General features: G+C 43.1%; 1 protein-coding gene across 1 annotated transcript in view; it reads right to left on the minus strand.

The window, feature by feature from the left end:
* Positions 1 to 23854, minus strand: part of slc8a2a (solute carrier family 8 member 2a) — an 80487-nt gene that overhangs the window by 24056 nt on the left and 32577 nt on the right. The window contains exons 3-4 of the mRNA XM_047379455.1: positions 14413 to 14550; positions 13924 to 14151 (exon numbers count right to left, since the gene is read on the minus strand). Coding sequence (XP_047235411.1) covers positions 13924 to 14151; positions 14413 to 14550 — 366 coding nt within the window. The remainder of the gene's footprint in view (positions 1 to 13923; positions 14152 to 14412; positions 14551 to 23854) is intronic.

Genomic DNA, 23854 nt, shown 5'->3' on the forward strand with positions numbered 1-23854 from the left:
GACACGCACAGCTTCAAAGCACGGCGGCTTCAGAGTCCAACAGCAATCAAAGTTTCAATAAGACATTGCATGCACATACAACTTAGAACACATTGGACTAAAATTTGCGATTCTAAATCGCCCAGAAATCCTACTCTATCCTGCCCAAGCTATTTCTAATAGAAATAAAACAAAACGGGATTACTTGTTGTCGTCCTCCTTGGAATAGGGGGGAGAGAGGGGCGAGCAGTTACGTGTCCGTAACAAATTCAAAGGAAAGCAGTCGACTTTGTCCTTTGGCCTCCTTTGGCAAAGGGGAAAAATATGATGGACCGTCAGCAGTCGAGTGGAACAAAACAAGGATGAAAATTTCGTATCCCTGAAACCTCCGTGGGTTTTTGGTCATGTGTTAAATTCACGTCTTCGATTGACAATGCAAAACTTACAAGTCTTCCTATCCCTGCAAGCTTAATTCGTTGAGTCCCATGAGTTCCTGGTCAGTGGGGAGAATTAATAAAAACCCACGTGTGAGTTTCTTCTCCAGAAGGATGCGTGCCTCCGTTGCGTGGTAACCGGTCTCGGTTTCCAGTGGGGAAAAGCAAGGGGGAGAGACATCATATTCGTTATATAGTCCACTGTGACATCAGGGCTGCAACGAGTTGTGGTAGCAGACCATACTGAGGTATGTAGTAGCAAACAAATGGTCAAACAAGAATGATTTGCTGAATAAAACCAACCTTCTACATGACTAATTCTCAACGGTGTTTAAATAGTTGCCCTTATTTATTAAAATAATATTTATGGAAATATTATTAAGGAAATATTAAAATAATATTTAAAGGAAATATTTTGAATAAGAACCAAACCTTTTGCATAAATGGGTCTTAATGGTGTTTAATTAGTTATCAAGTTTAGTAAAATAATATTAAGGGAAATATTATTTCTTAGATTGTAAACTAACAGCCTTACTGGGTAAATGATCTTCAGCTGACTCATAACGTGGGCGAGCATGGGGTTCCTAGCTGTTATTGGTTGGAGCTAACGAAAGCAGCTTATAGCTGGTTACCAGAATCAAACACATACTGTACCTTTAAAATACCACTAATAAAAGGGTTGAAATGCATAAGCGTGGATGGCGCGTTATGGCCGATCTATGTTTAAAAATCACCCTTTAAAAAAAGTTTGTCTTGTCACTTTAAAAAAACACAATACAGAACACATCCTTAGCTGAGTGCTAGTCTGCTAGCACTTACTGTAGCTGAGTTTCTCAACACAAACAAAAACAATCATTAAATGAACATTATTTAGATTATTTACCTCTAAAGTAATCTTCTCTGCCCAGACACTAGCTCTTATATGGGGGGCGTGGTGGCCAATTGGTTAGAACAGGAGGTTTGCATTCTGGAGGGGGCAAGACCCTTAGCCCCAGAATGCTCCCCGCAGCCCACTGCTCCCTATAAGGGATGGGTTAAATGCAGAGGACAAATTTCGTTGTAATGTACATGTGTAATGACCAATAAAGATGATTATTAGGCCCGAGCAGCTAAGCGCTACGAAGGCCTATTGTAATGCAAATGTTTATTATTTTTCTCCGGGCAAATAAATTGCCTTTTTGGGGGCATAAACATACTCAAAAACTCACCAAACTTTACCCAAAATTGTCCCCCTAGTGAAATTTAAGGTTTGTAATGGAATTAAAAATGGGCAGGGCCAAAAGGCTCTACAACGCCCCCTAAAGTGAGATAGGCCAACTGGTAAGTCCTAGAGAGTTGAAATTTGGTACATAGCTAGATCTGTATGATTGATCCCTCTCAGGTCACCAACAATCCTATCTGGTCAAACTATGACATCATCAAAACCACGCTCCCTGAGAACAGGAAGTCACTTTTTTCACTTGGAAAAGTGCCTCTCTGACCCTCTTGACCCAATCAACTTGAAACTGTGTCAGAAGACAGATAACTAGTTGGTCTAACTTCATTTGAAGCACAGTGACTTTTTATAAAAGGGCGGGGCCATGATGGCGCGGCGAAGTCAGATGTCAACAGGAAGTGTAATGTTTCACTTAGTGTGGGCCATATTTGATCTCCTTCACCTAATCAACATGAAATTGTCTCCAATGACAGATAACACGATGGTCTAACTTGGTCTCCAGTACTGACAGGTTTTGTAAGAGGGCAAGGCGGTATCGGCGTGGCGAAGTCTGATGTCACGCCATGCCCATAGGTTTGGTTTAACTTCCACATACATCATTTAATCTGCACCAAATTTAATGTGATTGATCCTAGTCCAGTCCCCAAAAGAGATCTGATGACATATTTAGTGGGTGTGGCCTAATTCCTCCACAGCGCCCCCTAGAACATTTTAAAAAATCAGCCCCAAGCCATGTTTTGACCGAGGAATCTGAAATTTGGTACACATATATAACTTCTCAAGACCTACATAAAAGACTCTTGGAGCATTGGTCCAAGCCCCACAAGAAGTCAGCCATTTTGGATTGAAGTTGTCATTTTGACCCCGGTTTTGCTGTTTCTAGCCCGCATATCGAACTCCTTCTACAGCTTTTGACTTAGAGACTTTAAAATCACTCAGTATACTTTTAAGGCACTGTGGATGAAAAGTTATCAAAAGCTTTTTGATACATGAAAGCGTGTGGGCGTGGCCACGCCTCAAAATATGACTTCTCGCCATGAAAGACGAAATTAAAATAGCTCCTACAAAGAAAGTCACAGAGACCTGAAACCTTCTGAGATTGATCTGCCTCGGGCCCTGAACAATATTCACTGATCAGATGCTGACATCATCAAAGCTCCGCCCCCTGAGAACAGGAAGTGTCACATTTTCCTTTAGAGAGTCAATGTTTGATGTTTTTCACCTAATCAATGTGAAACTGTCCCAAGTAATAGATAACATGATGATCTTAGACAGTCGCCAGTACTGACTGCTTTAGCTGGAGAGTGTGGCTATGATGGCGTGGCGAATTCTGATGTCACGCCACGGCCTTACGTTTGGCTCTAAATTACACATGCATGGTCCGATTCACTCCAAAATAAATATCGTTGATATTTGTCATCCCCCAAACACTTCTATTGGATTACATTGGAATTTGGATCAACAGCTCCCCCTAGGACACTTCAAAGGCTGTATCTCCCTCATACATCATTGGATCCACTTGAAATGTAGTATACATGATCATGAGTTAATGATGGACATGTTGACACAGTCAATATATGACATCACTTTAGCCCTGCCCACTAACAAACAAATGAGTGTAGCTTCCATCAGGAAGGTCCGATTTACTCCAAACTGCATATGCTTGATCTTTGTCAGCCCCCAAACAGCTCTATTGGATTACATTGGAATTTAGATCAACAGTACCCCCTAGGACACTTCAAGTGCTCCATCTCCCTCATACATATTAGGATCCACTTCAAATGTAGAATACATCATTGTGGATCATGGCTGAACACGTTGGCACAGTCAATTGATGACATCACTTTAGCCCCGCCCGCTAACAAATAAGTGAGTGCAGCTTTCATCAGGAAGGTCAGATTTTGGTTACATTTTTAATGGTAAGATAAGTTTATTTATACAGCGCTTTTCAGCAACAAGACACTCAAAGCGCTGTACATACAATTACAATACAATCACAAAGCAAATATGGAAGAGGCCTTCAGGAGTGGGGACAAAGACATATACAGAGAAGTGAAGTACAAGTTTGGCAAGGCAGTGAAAGAGGCCAAACGACTGTACTCTGAGAAGCTCCAAAACCAGTTCTCAGCCAACGACTCTGCGTCTGTCTGGAAAGGGCTCAAGCAAATCACCAACTACAAGCCGAAAGCCCCCCACTCCATCAACGACCGACGCCTTGCCAACGACCTGAACGAGTTCTACTGCCGCTTTGAAAGACAAAGGGACAGTCCTGCAACCATCCCCCACGACACCCCCCAACAGCTGCAGCCACAATCCACCACTCCCCCCTCCCCAACCTCAAGAGGGGCCTTGGCACCTCCAACCCCCACCCTGAAGTTCCCCCCCACCAGCCCCCTACCCACGCCGGGGACGGCTCTTTCCATCATCCAGGAGAGGGACGTCAACAAACTCTTCAGGAGACAGAACCCCCGGAAAGCTGCTGGTCCGGATTCTGTCTCACCAGCCAGCCTGAAGCACTGCGCTGATCAGCTGTCTCCAGTCTTCACAGACATTTTTAACACCTCATTGGAGACATGTCATGTGCCAGCCTGCTTCAAGTCCTCCACCATCGTCCCTGTTCCCAAGAAGCCAAGGACCACAGGGCTTAATGACTTCAGACCCGTCGCCCTGACCTCTGTGGTGATGAAGTCCTTTGAGCGCCTTGTGCTCTCACACCTAAAAGACATCACCGACCCCCTCCTGGACCCCCTGCAGTTTGCCTACAGAGCCAACAGGTCTGTAGATGATGCAGTCAACCTAGCCCTTCACTTCATCCTCCGGCACCTGGACTCCATAGGAACCTACGCCAGGATCCTGTTTGTGGATTTCAGCTCTGCCTTCAACACCATCGTCCCAACTCTGCTACAGGAGAAGCTCTCCCAGCTGAGTGTACCCGACTCCACCTGCAGATGGATCACTGACTTCCTGTCTGACAGGAAGCAGCGCGTGAGGCTGGGGAAGCACGTCTCTGACTCCCTGACCATCAGCACCGGTTCCCCCCAAGACTGTGTTCTCTCTCCTCTGCTCTTCTCCCTGTACACCAACAGCTGCACCTCCAGTCACCAGTCTGTCAAGCTTCTGAAGTTTGCGGACGACACCACCCTGATCGGACTCATCTCTGATGGTGACGAGTCCGCATACAGATGGGAGGTGGACCATCTGTTGGACTGGTGCAGCCACAACAACCTTGAGCTTAATGCTCTAAAGACAGTGGAGATGGTTGTGGACTTCAGGCAGAACCCAGCCCCACCTGCCCCCATCACCCTCTGTGACTCCACAATTGACAATGTCGAATCTTTCCGCTTCCTGGGAACCATCATCTCCCAGGATCTCAAGTGGGAGCCAAACATCAGCTCCCTCATCAAGAAAGCCCAGCAGAGGATGTTCTTCCTGCGGCAGCTGAAGAAATTCAACCTGCCAAAGACTATGATGGTGCACTTCTACACAGCCATCATTGAGTCCATCCTCACCTCCTCCATCACCATCTGGTACGCCGCTGCTACAGCCAAGGATAAGGGCAGGCTGCAGCGTGTCATTCGGTCTGCTGAGAAGATGATTGGCTGCAGTCTACTGTCGCTCCAGGAACTGTACACCTCCAGGACCCTGAAGCGGGCAGGGAAGATTCTGGCTGATCCCTCCCCCCCCAGTCACAGACTCTTTGAGACTCTCCCCTCTGGCAGGAGGCTGCGGTCCATCCGGACCAAAACCTCACGCCACAAGAACAGTTTTTTCCCATCTGCCACCAGCCTGGTTAACAAAGCCCGGAAACCACCCTGACACTCTCCCTTTCCCCCACATCCCCTTTTTTTGCTGACAGGACACTTGTAACTTGTAACTCTATGCGTTACATTAACGCTCAGCTTGGACTCCTGCTTTACTTGCACTGCCATACTTGCACAATGATCACCTGCACTGTTGTATTGCTCTTGGATCTTATACTGCTCTATATTTACTCTCACTCACTTAAAACTGTGCACATATATTTATATTATATTGCAGATATGTTTATACTGTTTAATTTGTACTGTATTGCACCGACTACGCCAAAACAAATTCCTTGTATGTCCAAAAACGTACTTGGCAATAAAGCTTTTCTGATTCTGATTCTGATTCTGAAATAAAGACAGATACAGACACAGAAAAACAAATCAAATGATAAAATCAAACAACAGAGGTAATTTAAAAAAGTAAAGTAAAATAAAATAAAATAAAGAGAATAGAATGATGGACAAGAAAATGAAAGGAAAATTGGACTGAAAACGCAACTAATCATGCCTAAATGGCACAGTCAAAGGCCACTCTAAACAAATAAGTTTTTAATCTTGATTTAAAGCAACTTAGGGTTTAGGCGCTTTTACAGTTTTCTGGCAGTTTATTCCAGATTAGTGGAGCATAAGAACTAAAAGCTGCTTCTCCATGCTTGGTTCTGGTTCTGGTTCTGCAGAGTAGATTTGAGCGAGATGACCTGAGAGGTGGTTGATACGCTGACAACAAGTCTGTAATGTATTTTGGTGCTAAGCCATTCAGTGATTTATAGACTAACAGAAGTATTTTAAAGTCTATTCTCTGAGCCACAGGGAGCCAGTGTAGGGACTTTAGAACCGGGGTGATGTGCTCCACTTTCTTAGTTCTAGTGAGGACGCGGGCAGCAGCGTTCTGGATCAACTGCAGCTGTCTGATCGACGTTTTAGGCAGACCTGTGAAGACAGCGTTGCAGTAATCAATTCTACTAAAGATGAACGCATGAGACATTAGTCCTTTAATCCTGGAGATGTTCTTTAGGTGATAGAAGGCCGACCTAGTTACTACCTTTATGTGCCTCTGAAGGTTCAGGTCTGAGTCCATCACTACACCCAGGTTTTGAGCCTGACTGATGGTTTCTAGCTGTATTAACTGAAGCTGTGTGCTAACTTTTAAACGCTCTTCCTTTGGTCCAAAGATTATTACTTCAGTTTTGTTTTGATTCAGCTGAAGAAAATTTAGGCCCATCCATGCATTGATTTCTTCTAAGCATTTACCCAGCGCTTGAATGGGTTCATGGTCACCTGGTGACATTGTAACGTATAGCTGTGTGTCGTCTGCATAGTTATGATAACTTAAGTTGTTGTTTATTAAAATCTGAGTTAGGGGGAGCATGTAGATATTGAATAGGAGGGGCCCTAAGATGGACCCTTGGGGAACGCCACATGTGATTTTTGTGCTCTCTGATGTAAAGTTACCTACTGACACAAAAAAGTCCATGTCCTTCAAGTAGGATTTAAACCAGTTGAGTGCTGTACCAGAAAGGCCGACCCAGTTTTCCAGGCGCTCTAATAAAATGGAGTGATCAACAGTGTTGAATGCTGCACTAAGGTCCAATAATATCAGCACTGTGGTTCTTCCACAGTCTGCATTTATACGGATGTCATTGAACACCTTGACAAGAGCCGTCTCTGTACTGTGGTGAGCAGGAAGCCTGACTGGAAAACATCGAAGCGGTTGGTCATTGTTAGGAAGTTGTTTAACTGCTGAAACACAGCTTTTTCAATAATCTTACTGATGAAGGGGAGGTTTGATATAGGCCTGTAGTTCTGTAGTAGCAGCTTGTCCAAGTTGCTCTTTTTCAATAGAGGTTTGATAATTGCTGTTTTTAGGGCCTGGTGGAAAACACCAGACAAAAGGGACGTGTTTATTATTTGAGTTAAATCAGACGTTATTACAGGCAAAGCTTTCTTAAGGAAAGCTGTGGGTAAAAGATCGAGACAGCAGGAAGAAGAGTTTAGTTGCTGTAAGATTTCTTCTAAGATTTTGCAGTTTATTTGGTGAAATTGAGAAATTTTGTCAAAATCCGTTCTAGTTGGAGTTCTAGTTCTAATGCTTCTCGTGAGAGCAGTACTCGGCTTCACCCATGATTGTATGACAGCCTTCTCACATTGTGGCCTACTGGTGATAAGCGGAACTGATCGTTGGTGGCGTGGAGTAGGCGATGCCAGGCTCCCACGGTTGCTTCATAGGCCGAGCGGCGCTGAGCTGCGAGGGCCTTCATTGCTGCTTGCAGCTTTAATTATTATTATTATTATTATTATTATTATTATTATGTGAACCGTGCTGAGGAGAAGTTGTCCGGGGCGACAAAGTTGAGGAAAGCATCCACGGTGAACAAAGGGTTAACGTGCAGCTAACCTGCAGGGTTGCTAGTTCTGCCGGCCCGGGTCGAACTGCACACAGAGCGGTGTGCTGTGTTGCAGTACCTTTCTACAATGCTCCACTCGGCATTGTAGAGACAGGGTCTCTGCTGGAAACTCTCTGGAACACAGTTTCCTTTTGTAGACCTCACAAAAAAAGTCAAGCCATGCTTGCATCTTAATTAACCCGTTCATGAATGAATACTGTATACACTGTATAGCAATTCATTCCTACTCAACTTAGTGCACATGATCACGTGATCGTATGACACTCTTGGATCCAGTTTGAAGAGTTATGCCTGTTTGCCAGCAAAGAGACATTAGCACGCTTCCGGTTCCGCTGGGGACCAGTGTGGAGAGGCCTGTTTGTTGGAACGCGGGTTTTGATTTAAACAGTAACGTCATGGGAAGTCCACTGTTACTCCCTTCTTGCTCCTGTTCCTGGCTCTGCTGGAAGTAGGTTAATGCAATTTATTTTGAAAGCTCCAGAAAAATTCTTACTGGCCTTTAACCCTTTATGACCGGCGGGAGCGCCGGCGCTCCCATTTGCATATCTATTTTTAAACGCCTGTAGAATTGCAACCAAATGATATAGAGCAAAAAATTTTTTTGCCAATGAAACCGGAGTGTTACATTTAAATATGCTACTCACAATGTGTCCCACACACCTTTTCTTTCTCCAGAAACTTTAGCAGAAATCCAGTAAAAAAGCAAAAAAAACAACATTATAATCCTGACCGCCGTGTGCTTCCTACATCGGAATATGAGTAATGACATTGGAGGATGAACTATCACGTGGTTTTCTTGCAAGCCAATGCCCGCAACAACCGGAAGTGATGTCATTTCCCAGGTCTCTTTTCCCGAGAATGGTTGTAGTGGTTGTAGATTGTCCCCGCGGTACACAGATCTCTTCATTTTGTTCGCACTTTCACTTGCGTTTCGTCATTCAGTATTTATTGCTCTTTTACATACACACACCCACACACACCAGACTCTCAACACACACTTACTCACACTTACACATCCACATTTATGGAGCTGCCAAAAGCCAGACGCACCAAACTGTTTAACACCTCGCTCGAAGCTTTGGAGCGTATTACAGCGCCGGGTGAAGACGCCAAATCGGTCCACTCATCCGGTCTGGATTCGGCTGACAGTGGGGATGAAGTGGATTTTATTGATGGGATAGATTCTTCCCATGACATGTATATATACATTTCTGAAATATTACTTGTTTCTGAATTAGAGAAAAATATACAAATGAAAGAATTTCACCATGTTACACATCATTGTTATATTATGCGCATCATAGACACATTTTTTTCTGTGTGCAGCGTTGATGATAAGGACGAGGAAGAAGACACCTACTGCTCCCCTGAGGCACCCAGTGCTCTGGAGAGAGGAAGAGGAAGGAGTCAGCCTTCAACAAATAGGAGCTGCAGCAGTCGTTCCACTGGCAAGCACTCCAGGTCAGAGACACTCCCCAGTGATGTAGCTCACTGAAGATGTGAAACTGAGCCTGACAACTTGCCACAGCCCTCACCACATTTCCTGCCCAAAAGACAGCCAGGTCTGCAGCCACCTCTTGCACAGTATGTGGACATTCCATTTCCATCTGAGCTGTTCAAGATGTACTTTGACCAGGACACAATTAAAACACTGTGTGCAAACACTAATAAATATGCACCTAGAAATATTGCAGCAGGGAAAAATTGTAATGGACTGAGATCACAGAGGCTGAAATGTATCAGTACATTGGGATGACACTGTACATGGGGGTTCTGAAGCTCCCAAAGATCCGGGATTTTTGGCATAGAAAACAAAGGAGATGATTGTAGATTTTAAGAGTAACAGGAATAAGTCAAAAACTATTTCCATCATGGGAGAAGAGGTGGAGGTGGTGGAGGAGAATGAAATACCTCAGTGTTCACCTGGACAACAGACTGGACAGGAGATGCAACTGTGAAGCCGTCTACAAGAAGGGACAGAGCAGACTGCACTTCTTGAGGAAGCTTAGGTCCTTTGGTGTTTGCAGCAAGATGCTGCATATCTTCTATAGGTCTGTTGTGGAAAGTGTGATCTCTTCTCCATCATCTGCTGGGGAAGCAGCATCAGAACCAGGGACTTAAAAAAGATCAACAAGCTGATAAAGAAGGCCGGCTCTGTTCTGGGGACTTCTCTGGAACCTCTAGAGATCATTGTGCAAAGATGGATCCTTCATAAAATGAAGAACATTATGGAGAACCCTGAGCATCCTCTTCAGGAGACTGTCCTACAACAACAGAGTGTCTTCAGTCAGAGGCTTCTTCAGATCTGCTGTAAGACAGATGACTACAGGGGATCTTTCCTGCCCACAGCCATCAGCATCTACAACGGCTCTTTGAAGAAACCTACATAATGAGCTACAACAACATTTAATTTCCCTTTGGGATTAATAAAGTATTTTTGAATTTGAATTTAATTTTGTGCAGATTCTGTTTTCAGTGTGTCATATCCTGCAAAGGTCATGTCCAGGGACCGGTTCCTCAGCATTACTTGGAACATACATCTGAGTGACCCTGCGGAAGATGCCCTCAATGACAGCAGAAAAGGCACACATGACTATGACTGTATGCACAGAATACGGCCCCTGTATGACAGTTTATGTGTAGCCTGCAAAGCTGTGTACCACCCCCAGCAAAACCTCTCTGTGGATAAGCGCATGGTAGCCACCAAAGCCAGAATTGCTATCAGGCAGTACATAAGAAACAAGCCAACAAGGTGGGGGATAAAACTTTTTGTGCTCTCAGACAACACAGGCTACACTGTTGATTTCAACATATATTCAGGGAAGTCCACTCTGGTAACTGGGAAAGGGCTGTCATTTGATGCTGTGATGTCACTCATCAACAAAAACTACCTGGGATCAGGATATCACATTTATTGTGGTAATTTCTACACCAGCCCAGTACTGTTCAACCACCTTCATGACCTGGGGTTTGGAGCCAATGGGACCTTTCGGGATACAAGAGTCGGCGTCCCAAAAACAAAAATAAATGCCCTGAACAAGAAATCTCCCCGAGGGACCATCAGGTGAATCAGAGAGGGAGTGCTCTTATTTATCAAGTAGATGGACACGAGGGAGGTGAGTGTCTGCTCCACTCTGCAGACCGCCTTCTCAGGGGACTCTGTAAAAAGAGCATCCAAGTTTGGTGGAAAGTTTCAGAGCAGTGGAGGTGCCAATTCCGTCAGCTGTGAAGGACTGCAACCGCTTCATGGGGGGAGTTGACCTGTCTGACCAACTGATTGGCTTCTATTCCTCACGGACAAAGAGCAGGAAGTGGTATTTGACAGTGCTGCATCACTTTGTTGACATTGCTGTAACAAGTTGCTATCTGTTGCACGGTGCATTGTGTGGCAGACTGGAGCAGCAGCCCATGACACACCAGGGCTTCCAGGAGCAGCTGACAGCTGAGCTGTGTGGAGCACCCTCACAACAAGTCCCGGAGGCCTATCAGCAGATCCCTGTTGCCATTGCTGAGGGGGCATCAGGCTCAAAGAAAGCTACACAGGGACGCAGAAAGTGCAGGCTGTGTGGGAAGTGCACTCCTTTCATGTGTGAGACATGTAAAGTGCCTCTGTGTGTAATCGTGGACAGGAACTGTCACAAGGTCTCACAAGCTTCGCTGTGATAGGCTAATTTTTGACTCTGTGCCTGTGAATACACTGTTGTAAATATCTTATTGTAAATAGCTTTTTGATGTTCATGTTGTCTTTTTGCATTCAGCTGTTTTGTATCTTGTATCGATACAAAAAAATATCATTTGAATTTGTGTTCATCTGTTCTAAAGTTTCAACACAGTAAAAAACAATTATATTTTGTGTTGTTTATTGCACATTTTATTGTTTGAACATGCTCTTATGAACATATATGTGTGCTCATAGGTATCTGGCACACTTAGAGATTTGATTGCACTATTGTAAATAGTTTATTTTGATGTACATATTATCTTTTCTCAAACTGTTCACAATGTACATTTTATTTCTGTTTTTGTCTGTGTTTATAAAAATTTGAGTATTTCAAAAATGAAGTTATGGACACACTCCAAATAAATTTTCTGTGGAGGATTTTGTGCAACTTTTTTACATTACAATTTTGAGGGATACAGCTATGATATTTCTGTATTTAGGAAAATATGTGTTTTTCTGGTGGTGAATTGCACTTTTTAGCAATTTATTTAGTAAATATGGACATACAAATTATAAAAAGTTCGGATTTAAGGGTTGTATTGATGTCTAGCATATTGAAATACTCCAAAAAATGGCTCTACAGCATGTGAAAATGTAAAAATATGCTCTGGCAAACTTGTTCTATGGTAAGTCATTGTAACCCATGGCTGTGGTGCCAACACTGTCTAGCTACTGTCAAAAAAATACTGGGAAAAATAAATTCCACTAGTGCAGCAAAAAAAATCTTTAACATAATAGATAAATAATTTCACAACATTTTTGTGGTGGCCTTCCTCCACTGCTTCCTCATGCAGCTCTGGCCCCCGGCCTGGTGCAAGGCTGTGGTCAGGTGGGTGGGGAGGTGGAGTGCGTCTTGTGGCTGCGCTCAGGCAGCTGGCAGGTTGCGCTCAGCCCGGGTGCTGACCAACGGCCCTTTGGGGGAAATTTGTGTTGGCGTTCATGGGGGGTGGGAGGTTCATAGAGTTGAGATTGGAATTCATTTGATGGTAGGGATTATTTCATCGTGGGGTGGCTCTGATTGGCTGGTTCGTTTGGACCGGGTGGACCCATCTTTTTGTTGTTTATTTCTTTTGTTTATTCTTTTTTTTTTTGTGCCCCCGTCTCCGGATGGGGACAAGGTCGTTGGGGGCCGGGATCAGGGCTGGGGTCATTCGAGTTCGGCCCTACTGGCCCTCGTCAGTTTGAACTGGTGGCTCGGGTGGTCTGCCTGTCTTAACCCCAGAATGAAAAGGACCACCTGCTGGGTCCAGGGCCTGGTTGCCCATCTTGAAAATTGATACCTGGACCTGGGAGTATAGAGTGTGTATGAGGAGTGCGAGTGAGTGTATGGCATCCATTCTTGTGTGTCTTTATGCTCGATGTGTGGGTGTGATTGTTTGTATATGTACGCATACAGGGGATGTGTTATTGTGTGTGGCTGTTTCAAGATGGTTCTTGGGCTGCCCCCTCTCCTTGATCATCTTAGGCCATCCATCAAATCACCGTCACACTTCCTGGCGGTGGGTGGTGTCTCTGTCCATCGGTGGGTTGGTGGTTCTCAGTGTCTGGAGTTGGGTGCTTGACTGTGTGCCACCTCATTCCCGGCAGCTGCTTGGCGGGGCCCCCAGGCTCTGTTGGGCCTTTGCTGGGGGGTGGTGTGCCCTTTGGTCTTGGGTCTCTGTGTCCATGGCTTGAACTGCTCCGACGTAGTGGGCTTGTCGCTGCAGCTCCTTTGAGCTTCTGCACTGTGGCTGCTGGGTGAGTCCCCCGGGGCTTTCCTCTGCTGCCCTGCCATGTCTTAGAAGGAGGCATGTTGTTTTTGATGCAATTCTGTTCTAAATAGTGCATAAGCATTGGGATCAAGGGTCAGGGATATACAGTGTTCTGCTGCTTCAGGACAGGGTCCAGTAATTTTGGCATGATGTCATTGTCTTGGTCTTTTTTATACTACGATCAACTGACCATGTGGGAAAAGAATTTCACGTTTTCTGTGAGTGCTCCTAAGTAGGCAAATAATTACAATTGAAATAGGTCATGCCATAAGTTTCAAAAATCAAGCATCCTAAACTGACATGTCTGCATAGTGTAGTTTCACATTAAGTAATGTTATTTGGTCATTACTGCGATATTTGGGTTAAATAGTTGAATCAATTCTGTAGACATGGTACATGTGTGGTATACATTGTATGTGAGAACTGCGTAACTCATGTGACAACATTTTCAGATACGTCCAAACAAAAGTAAATAAATCTATGGCAGCCTTGCTTATCTAGTAATCAAATGAACGCTGTGGAATCTTCCAAGTGATTTGGGAGCGTTATTTTACCTTCAATTAAATGAAAAGCAGATTTGCAATAGTGTGATGGTTATCATAGAGACTTACCTCTACAATCCCAGGGGAGATGACAGCCAATATGAGGTAGAGCCAAATGTAGGCAAAGATACTCCAGAAAGCTGTAATGAAAAACACTCGCAGGTGTTTGATCTTTCGAGACTTTCCGTCAGGAATTACTGACACACACAGACCAATTATCACAAGCATATTAAAGGCTGCACTCCCCACAATAGTGCCTGGGCCGAGCTCCCCAGCATTGAAGTTGTGTCCACACACCTGAAAGGGGAAACAGGAATAGAATTTACTCAACACAGAACTTCTTTTAAACCATGTAAGTAGTGTAAGCATGAACTGTTAAGTGGTTTTAATGTTTTACAACTAATTTCATATAGATTATCTATAAGATTCACTTTTATTTATCCAATTCATCCTAGTTTAAATTATGAGAGAACATTTCTTGCTCTTTATTGTAGACTGCACTTTTACAGTAAAAGGCAACAGTTTTTACATGTATTTCTAGCTGATGAGAAAAAGTACCTCGATAACTGAGAGCAGGATCTCTGGTGCGGAGGAGCCCAGGGCCATAAGTGTCAGATTCGACACAGTCTCATTCCAGATCCGTACGGTTTTCACTGTAGTTTCTCCATTAGGTTTGGTAATGGTCACCTCCTTCTCCTTAGAAGTGACAATTCTTACAATGTAATCAGTGTCATCATGTCATTTGTGAGTTGGTTATTAAATTGGTTTATTGCTGTACTGTGAACAGATTTCTTCAATATTCACTTTTCTGTCACAGGTAAATGTTTCAGAACATCAAAAATTTTAGGCCCATCTATAAGAAGAAGAAAGGACTAATCAAACAACATCCCCCTGCATTCACAGTATTGCCGGACATTGCACTGACGTCACTGACATATGTAACAGTCGGTGCACAGACAGAAACTTTGCATTTTGATCGGCCCACTGTGTAAGGCAGCGCATGTTCTTGTGTGAACGTCTTAAGCTTGCTGGTTGAGTAAAAGACTTTGAACCTTCAAAGAAGAAGCTTAAAAGTAAGCTTAAGGATCACTGCCTGTGTATCCAGTGATCATTACAGCCAAAAACTGAAACTTGCTGGTTGCGGTCTCAGCCCTGTAGAATCTAAGCATAGATTCTGCAAAAAGAGACAGGATGTCTCTATTTATGTCAACAAAATGGTTTTCCTTTATTGCCAAAGAGAAGATGGTACTGGGACCGTGGCTCCGGGAGCCAACCAGATGCTGACCGAGTGCAACTGCTGTTTGCCACAATTTTCTGAGAACACCACCAAGTGTTGTCTCATAGTAAGAGGCTTGTGTCTAGGCAGAGATAAATTAGTTTAAGATAGAACAATTTAGATATTGTTTCATTTTGTTTGTTTGATGTGCTTTAAACTGTTGTGTGCAGGCTGATGAGTTGAAGCTCTCCGCCATTTCTTTCGAATATTGATTATTTATTGTGTGTTTATTTTTGCTTTGTGCTTAACTGGTTGAGTTCATAGCAGGCATGTGTCCTTTTGTCTGGTCTTTACTGCTAGTTGCAGCCATTGAATCATTGTTCCGTTGTTCTAATTTGGCACCAGCTTTCCATGTGGCATAACCTAGTCATATTATCCACTATCCGGTACACCCTCCTCTTAAGGGCAAAACAAAGTCGCACATACTTGACTCCAGGGATGCCGGACATGTCCGCACAAAGCGCGTGTATACAGCCGCCACAGAATAAACTGCTTGGCGGAAAAAAGTCTCCACATGAAACTGTTTTATATGTGACACACTCCTCTAAGCAACCGGCTGCGAGTATGCGCAGAGTCACGGTCACTCTCTGCCTCGCACTGACAGGTCTATTCTTCTTCTTCGTCCCTAGTGTGGTTTAATGGCATTTAACACAACCTTCTTGTCTTTTTGCTTTTCCAAACCTACACGGCAAATTAGTTCTGCCTCCCCATCCAATGATGCCATAGCAGAAATGCAGGAATTTGTCACCAGAAATATAGGAAATTGGTATTCTCGACTATGAAGCCGCGGACAGTGCGCACGGAGTCTGCACTGCTCACAGTACGTCCAACTATGTTCTGCCCTTCAGTTTTATCCACTAGATTACTTGCTAGTTTGCTTATTTTCACACACTTGCTCCTACACACACACACACACACACACGCACACACTCTTTTTCTCTGTCTCCCGCAGCCCTCCCATATCTGCCCTGCTTCAGCTCTGTGTCTTGTCTTTTTTGGAGCCTCTTTTTGCATATCTTCCAAATTCTTCCAAAATATGGATTTGGTCAGCTGGTCTCTCAATGCAATTGATCAAATTTTCTCGACGAGAAGACAGGGGTCGGGAGAGCCCACTTGCCCAGACAGCACATTTTTCTCCGGATACACAATGGACTCCTGGCAGAAGTGGAGGATTGTGTGTCTGTCGATAATGTCAGTCGAGGATGTGGAAGATGTGTATATAATTGGATGTTATGTTTGATGTCAGAATTTCTGCTTTTTGGAGTCAGCGGTTACCTGGCATATCGAGAAATTCGGAGAATGTCAGCAGCTGTTCTGGCCATTGTAAGGCTGCCTGTCATGTGTGATGGGATCTTCAGAGCGATCAACACTCAGACTGAGATGTTACGTGAGCTGAATCGCAGACTGGATGTGATCCTTACACAGGATCGCAGGCAGGTTGCGGTTCCTGGACTCAGGAGTGAAATGGGATAAATCTTGGAGAAAGTTGTTCACTCGGATCTGGCGAAAGACCAGGAATTTGGCTGTTTGAATTCGCCTTTGAGAAGCACCAGCGAGACTCTCAAGGCTGATGGAAAATTAAGAGTCAGCCTAACCCAAATAATTATTGTTTTACTGAATCTGGCTCCCCTGCATGGCCTTGATGGCTGGCTATCTTCAACTTCTCCTGGAAGTTATGTAAACATAACGCTCTGCTCCCTCTGCCCCCTCCCTTCCCTGAGGACATCTGTGGACCTGCTCAGAACTTTGTGGCCGGTTGATGAACATTTCAACGTACCATCAAGGACAATGGCCTTTGTGACAGTGCTTCATGGACTTACTTGCACACACTCACTTGCACACACACACATGCTCAAGATAAACATATGCACCCACTCACACCACCTTCACCGTTCCCGGCATGATGTTGTTTTGTCAACTTGTTGCTTCTATGTGCTGAGGTTTTTTGCAATCTCAAACTGTATCCTGCTAAGGATAAAGTGTGAAATGTGATTTGTTTTCCTCTACTTACCTAATGTGGCTTCTTTTCTCATCTAGCAAGGGCAGCGCCAGTGAGTGGGCAGCAAAGCCTCGGTGACCCGTCCCCCCCTTGTCTTGTGTCATGATGTATGTTTGGATGGGTTGTACTGGAATTCTAATTTCCCCTCGGGGATCAATAAAGTATCTTTGAATTGAATAGAATTGAATAAATTACACCAAAAGTAGTTTTCCCATTTCTCGGGTGGTTAGAGCAGTGGCAGGCATGTGAATTTCACAGTTTAACAATCCAAACAGCATCCAGCCGGCTCTCCTCCAAAACAAAACAAAAAGCATACTGCAGCCTGGCCATAATCAACACTCCTCTCTGGATCGATCAGTCCCGAGCTGAAGGCTACTTTGCTATAATCTTCCAACACCATAAATCTTTTTGCCTTTTCAACAAAATACTTGTCTTTAACTACTGCAGTAACTCCACACACGCCATGCATCACTGTCTTCACACTCATACAGGTGCATCACCAGCCTAATTTAAAAGGAGTCAGTTCCACCCTCCCACTGGTGAACCATCAACAGGTGTCAATAATTTATAAAACAAGGCCTTGGGAAGATGGCAGCAAATTTGTGTGCATGTAACACACAAATTTATGTTATCATCATTCAGTTGTCTTATCTTTTCCTGTGCTTGGTAGTTTAGTTGAATATTGTGGAGACTGGCTCCCTGGTTTAACGCTGCATACTTTGAAGCACAATGTTAGAAAACTGGAAAGAAAATGGCGCTCTACAAACCTAGAAGACTCCTACATAATCTGAAAAAATAGTCAACTGTTGTATAAAAAGGCACTAAGGGAACCATCCATTCTCTTAGCTCTCAGCAGAAATGACTTTATGGGATTCTTGGTTCTATTAAAAATCATTGGCATACTCCCAAGCATGATTACTTCATCCTCAGCAAGTGAGACAGGTTGGAAGTAACTGTAGAACCTGATCTGTGTTTGGACTGGAGCTTCCTGCGTTATCAAAAATATTTGCTTCATCTAAACCTTCAACTTGTATGTTAGACCCAATCCCAACCAAATTATTTAAGTAAGTGCTCTCTTTGATTACCTGCGCCATTTTAGATATGATTAATGTATCCTTAGTAAATGGATATGTACCACTTTTAGATAGCTGTAACTAAACCTTTACTTAAGAAACCTTTGCTTGATCAAGATGATTTTCTAAATTACAGACCTATTTCCAATCTTCCGCTTTGATCTAAAATTCTTGAGAAAATGGTTGCTAATCCAGTGTGTGAGCACTTACACAGCAATGATCTGTTTGAAGAGTTTCAGTCAGGTTTCAGGGCTCATCATAGCACAGAAACAGCACTAGTGAACGTTACTAATGATATTCAAATGGCCTCAGATCATGGACTTGCTGCATACTTTGTGTCTGTACTCTCAGTGCTGCATTTAATACAGTCGTTCACAATATTCTCTTAGAAAGGCTGGAACATGCTGTAGGGATCAGGGGAACAGCACTAGGCTGGTTTAAATCTTATTTGTCTGATATATTCCAGTTTATTCATGTAAATGATAAATCATCTTTAAATTCCAGGGTTAATTGTGGAGCACCACAGGGATCAGTGCTTGGGCCAATTCTCTTCACTATACAGGTCCTTCTCAAAATATTAGCATATTGTGATAAAGTTCATTATTTTCCATAATGTAATGATGAAAATTTAACATTCATATATTTTAGATTCATTGCACACTAACTGAAATATTTCAGGTCTTTTATTGTCTTAATACGGATGATTTTGGCATACAGCTCATGAAAACCCAAAATTCCTATCTCACAAAATTAGCATATCAGTAAAAGGGTCTCTAAACGAGCTATGAACCTAATCATCTGAATCAACGAGTTAACTTTAAACAACTGCAAAAGATTCCTGAGGCCTTTAAAACTCCCAGCCTGGTTCATCACTCAAAACCCCAATCATGGGTAAGACTGCCGACCTGACTGCTGTCCAGAAGGCCACTATTGACACCCTCAAGCAAGAGGGTAAGACACAGAAAGAAATTTCTGAACAAATAGGCTGTTCCCAGAGTGCTGTATCAAGGCACCTCAGTGGGAAGTCTGTGGGAAGAAAAAAGTGTGGCAGAAAACGCTGCACAACGAGAAGAGGTGACCGGATCCTGAGGAAGATTGTGGAGAAGGGCCGATTCCAGACCTTGGGGGACCTGCGGAAGCAGTGGACTGAGTCTGGAGTAGAAACATCCAGAGCCACCGTGCACAGGCGTGTGCAGGAAATGGGCTACAGGTGCCGCATTCCCCAGGTCAAGCCACTTTTGAACCAGAAACAGCAGCAGAAACGCCTGACCTGGGCTACAGAGAAGCAGCACTGGACTGTTGCTCAGTGGTCCAAAGTACTTTTTTCGGATGAAAGCAAATTCTGCATGTCATTTGGAAATCAAAGTGCCAGAGTCTGGAGGAAGACTGGGGAGAAGGAATAGCCAAAATGCCAGAGGTCCAGTGTCAAGTACCCACAGTCAGTGATGGTCTGGGGTGCCGTGTCAGCTGCTGGTGTTGGTCCACTGTGTTTTATCAAGGGCAGGGTCAATGCAGCTAGCTATCAGGAGATTTTGGAGCACTTCATGCTTCCATCTGCTGAAAAGCTTTATGGAGATGAAGATTTCATTTTTCAGCATGACCTGGCACCTGCTCACAGTGCCAAAACCACTGGTTAATGGTTTACTGACCATGGTATCACTGTGCTCAATTGGCCTGCCAACTCTCCTGACCTGAACCCCATAGAGAATCTGTGGGATATTGTGAAGAGAACGTTGAGAGACTCAAGACCCAACACTCTGGATGAGCTAAAGGCCGCTATCGAAGCATCCTGGGCCTCCATAAGACCTCAGCAGTGCCACAGGCTGATTGCCTCCATGCCACGCCGCATTGAAGCAGTCATTTCTGCAAAAGGATTCCCAACCAAGTATTGAGTGCATAACTGTACATGATTATTTGAAGGTTGACGTTTTTTGTATTAAAAACACTTTTCTTTTATTGGTTGGATGAAATATGCTAATTTTGTGAGAAAGGAATTTTGGGTTTTCATGAGCTGTATGCCAAAATCATCCGTATTAAGACAATAAAAGACCTGAAATATTTCAGTTAGTATGCAATGAATCTAAAATATATGAATGTTAAATTTTCATCATTACATTATGGAAAATAATGAACTTTATCACAATATGCTAATATTTTGAGAAGGACCTGTACATATGCTTCCAATGGGACGATAATCAGGCAGCATGGGATACATTTTCACTGTTATGCTGGCAATGCTCAGCTTTATTTATCCATAAATTATGATGAACCCAACCAGTTAAATAGACTACAAGCATGTCTTGAAGACATAAAAACTTGGATGACTTTAAATGTTTTGCTTCTAAATTCAGACAAGACAGAAGTTGTCTTTGGACCGGAGTCTTTAAAAAAGAAACTACTTAGTCAATCACTTAACCTGGATTTCATTAAATTGACCTCCGATAATAAAGTAAAAACCCTTGGTGTTAATTTTTGATCAGGACATGTCATTTAAATCCCATATTAAACAGGTTTCTAGGATTTCCTTCTTTCACCTCAGGAACATTGCCAAACTTAGAAATATCCTATCCAGGAGTGACGCTGAAAAACTAGTCTACGCATTTGTTACTTCAAGGCTGGACTATTGTAATTCTTTACTATCAGGATGTCCACAAAATGCAGTTAAATATCTTCAACTAATCCAAAATGCTGCTGCAAGAGTTCTGATGAAAGTTAAAAAGAGAGATCATATTTCTCCTATTTTAGCTTCTCTTCATTGGCTCCCTGTTAAATCCAGAATATAATTTAAAATTATCCTTCTCACATATAAAGCTCTTAATGATTTAGCTCCATCATACATCAGAGATGTGATTGTTCCATATGTTCCTAACAGAGCACTTCGTTCTCAGACTGCAGGTTTACTGGTGGTTCCTAGAGTCTCTAGAAGTAGAATGGGAGGCAGATCCTTTAGTTATCAGGCTCCTCTCCTGTGGAACCAGCTCCCAGTTTTAGTCCGTGAGGCAGACACTCTGTCTACTTTTAAGACTAGGCTTAAAACTTTCCTTTTTAATAAAGCTTATAGGTAGAGTGGCTTTGGTTATCCTGAGCTATCTCTGTAGTTATGCTGCGATAGGCTTAGGCTGCTGGAGGACATAATGACTACTTTCACTCTCTTTGCTACATTCTCACACTACTCTCCAATTTTGCATTATTTGCTGTTATTTCAGCTTCTAACTTTATGTTCTCTCTCTCTGTTTTTTCTCTTTCTAGAAGCTACCGCTGACCTGGCTCTGTGTTTGGCTGTGGCACCTTCCTGGAGGAGGACATCGGCTGAGCTGCTGCTGCCAACAACTTAATGCTCACCCTCTACCGATGATCCACTTGGCCCTGTCTTTCAGTGTTTAACCCTGTCTCTTTCCTAGACATAGCTACTGACTGAGCTTCTACTCTACTATATGTGCTCTCTTTCATACACTAAACTTGATAACTGGCTCAGAGTTCATCTGCTTAGCTGTCTTTCTCTCCTAGAGAATGCCTACAAGCATTAATGTTCCACTTTTCTTTCCCATAGAAAGTACTATTGGATCAGTGCTTCTTTGTTCTTTTTGTGTCTCTGCTCTGTTCTCTCAAACCCCCAGTTGGTCGTGGCAGATGGCCCCTCACACTGAGCCTGGTTCTGCTGCAGGTTTCTTCCTGTTAAAAGGGAGTTTGACTCTCCACTCTTGCTACATGCATGCTCAGTATGAGGGTTTGCTGCAAATTCAATGCAAGCGACTGTCACTGTCACTACATCCTCATCCAGGAGGAGGGAATGCTGCAAGTCACTGACTCGATGCAATCTGCTGGGTTTTCTTAGATAGAACATGTTTTAACTAATTTGAATAATAAACTGAATCTGACTGCACTGTTTGATAGTTAGGAATAATAATTGATGGAATGTATGCACCCGACTTGAAATCTGTATGATTTGATTGAATTGACTTTGTAAAGTACCATTGAGACGCCATGCGTTGTGAATTGGCGCTATTTAAATAAATTGAATTAAACTCAATTGAATATTGCTAACGTAGTTACATTATATACAATATTGTGTTACTACATTATCATGTTTAGGAGAGAAGTTGTTTGTGTGCAATCTGTATATGTGTGGAGGCCTTGCTCTTTGAGAAAACCAATGCATGAATTCACTCCTTCATAAATTGTTTTATTTCCACCTTATAGAACAATACCTGACAGAGACTGAACATTGGCTAATGATTCCTGATAAGTTGCTGCCTCAACTTTTAGTATTGACTAAAAAGGAAAATATTCTAACATTTTTAATAATTTTGTTTATATTTAATTATACATTATAATTATTAAGAGTTGCTGATAGCCAAACCAATCATTGTCACACTACAGATTTTACCTGGTTAAATACAAAAAGCAGTTTCAAATGATGATTTAATTTATTGATAATGAAGGTACCTATAGCAACCTGGTCTCATGTCAAAAGGTAATAGCTCCCCTGGTTAAATAAAAATTAAACACTAACTAACCACCTGTTTTGGAAAGCTGAGTTTGGTTTCAGCTCACCCAGGAGGCTACAAAAGAAGCCAGAACAACACTTTCTAAAATGAATAAATGATTGTGGCACTCCTGGTGGCAACGACTGCCATCTGGTGTTTGTGATAACTGCCAACAAGTCGTTTACACCACTGGAGGAATTTTGGCCCACTCTTCGTTGTTGAATGGTTTTAATTCCGCCACAGTAGAAGGTTTTCAACAAGCAATGACCTGTTTTAGATCACATGCACAGTATCTCATTTGATTTACTGTAAGCCCGCATTTTGACTAGACCACTCCAAGTCATTCATTTCATTTTTTTGACTCAATCAGTTTTTTCACAGTTAATTTATGTTTTTGGCCCTGTCTTTCAGTGTTTAACCCTGTCTCTCTCCTATTGACTGAGCTTTTACTGTGACTAACTGTATGTGCTCTCTTTCATACTCTAACCTTGAAAACTGGCTCAGAGTTTATTTGTTCTTTCTTTCTAGGTGAAACGACTAAAGGAGCTACATCCATTAACATTTCCTTAACTTTTCCTTCCCATAGAAAGTACTTCTGGATCAGTGCTTCTATGTTCTGCTTCTGTGTTCTTTTTCCTTCTCTGCTCTGTTCTCTCAAACCCCCAGTCGGTCGTGGCAGATGGCCGCTCACACTGAGCCTGGTTCTGGTTCTGGTGGAGGTTTCTTCCTGTTAAAAGGGAGTTTTTCCTCTCCACTGTCGCTACATGCATGCTCAGTATGAGGGATTGCTGCAAGGTCAACGCCAGTGACTGTCCACTGTCTCTACATGCTCATCCAGTCAGTGACTGCTACCAGTCACTGACTGGATGCAATCTGCTGGGTTTCCTTAGATAGAAAAACGTTTTATCCAATTTGAATAAATAACTGAATCTGACTGTACTGTTCAATGGTTAGTTATTATTTGGAATGCATGTGTCTGACTTGAAATCTATATGATTCGATTGAATTGACTTAGCCCATTTTAAAGTTACCCACCTTTCACACAATGCAACAGGAAACAGCACTCTCCAATTATTTTTACCTCTGCCTTCCTCCCTCCCTGTTGGATGGAGTAAGGGGGAGTCAGGTTTAGCCTAAACCGGCTCAGTTATGGTTGAGGTGCAAA

The sequence above is a fragment of the Girardinichthys multiradiatus genome, chromosome 11, assembly GCF_021462225.1.
Source record: "Girardinichthys multiradiatus isolate DD_20200921_A chromosome 11, DD_fGirMul_XY1, whole genome shotgun sequence".
NCBI classification, from domain to species: Eukaryota; Metazoa; Chordata; class Actinopteri; order Cyprinodontiformes; family Goodeidae; genus Girardinichthys; species Girardinichthys multiradiatus.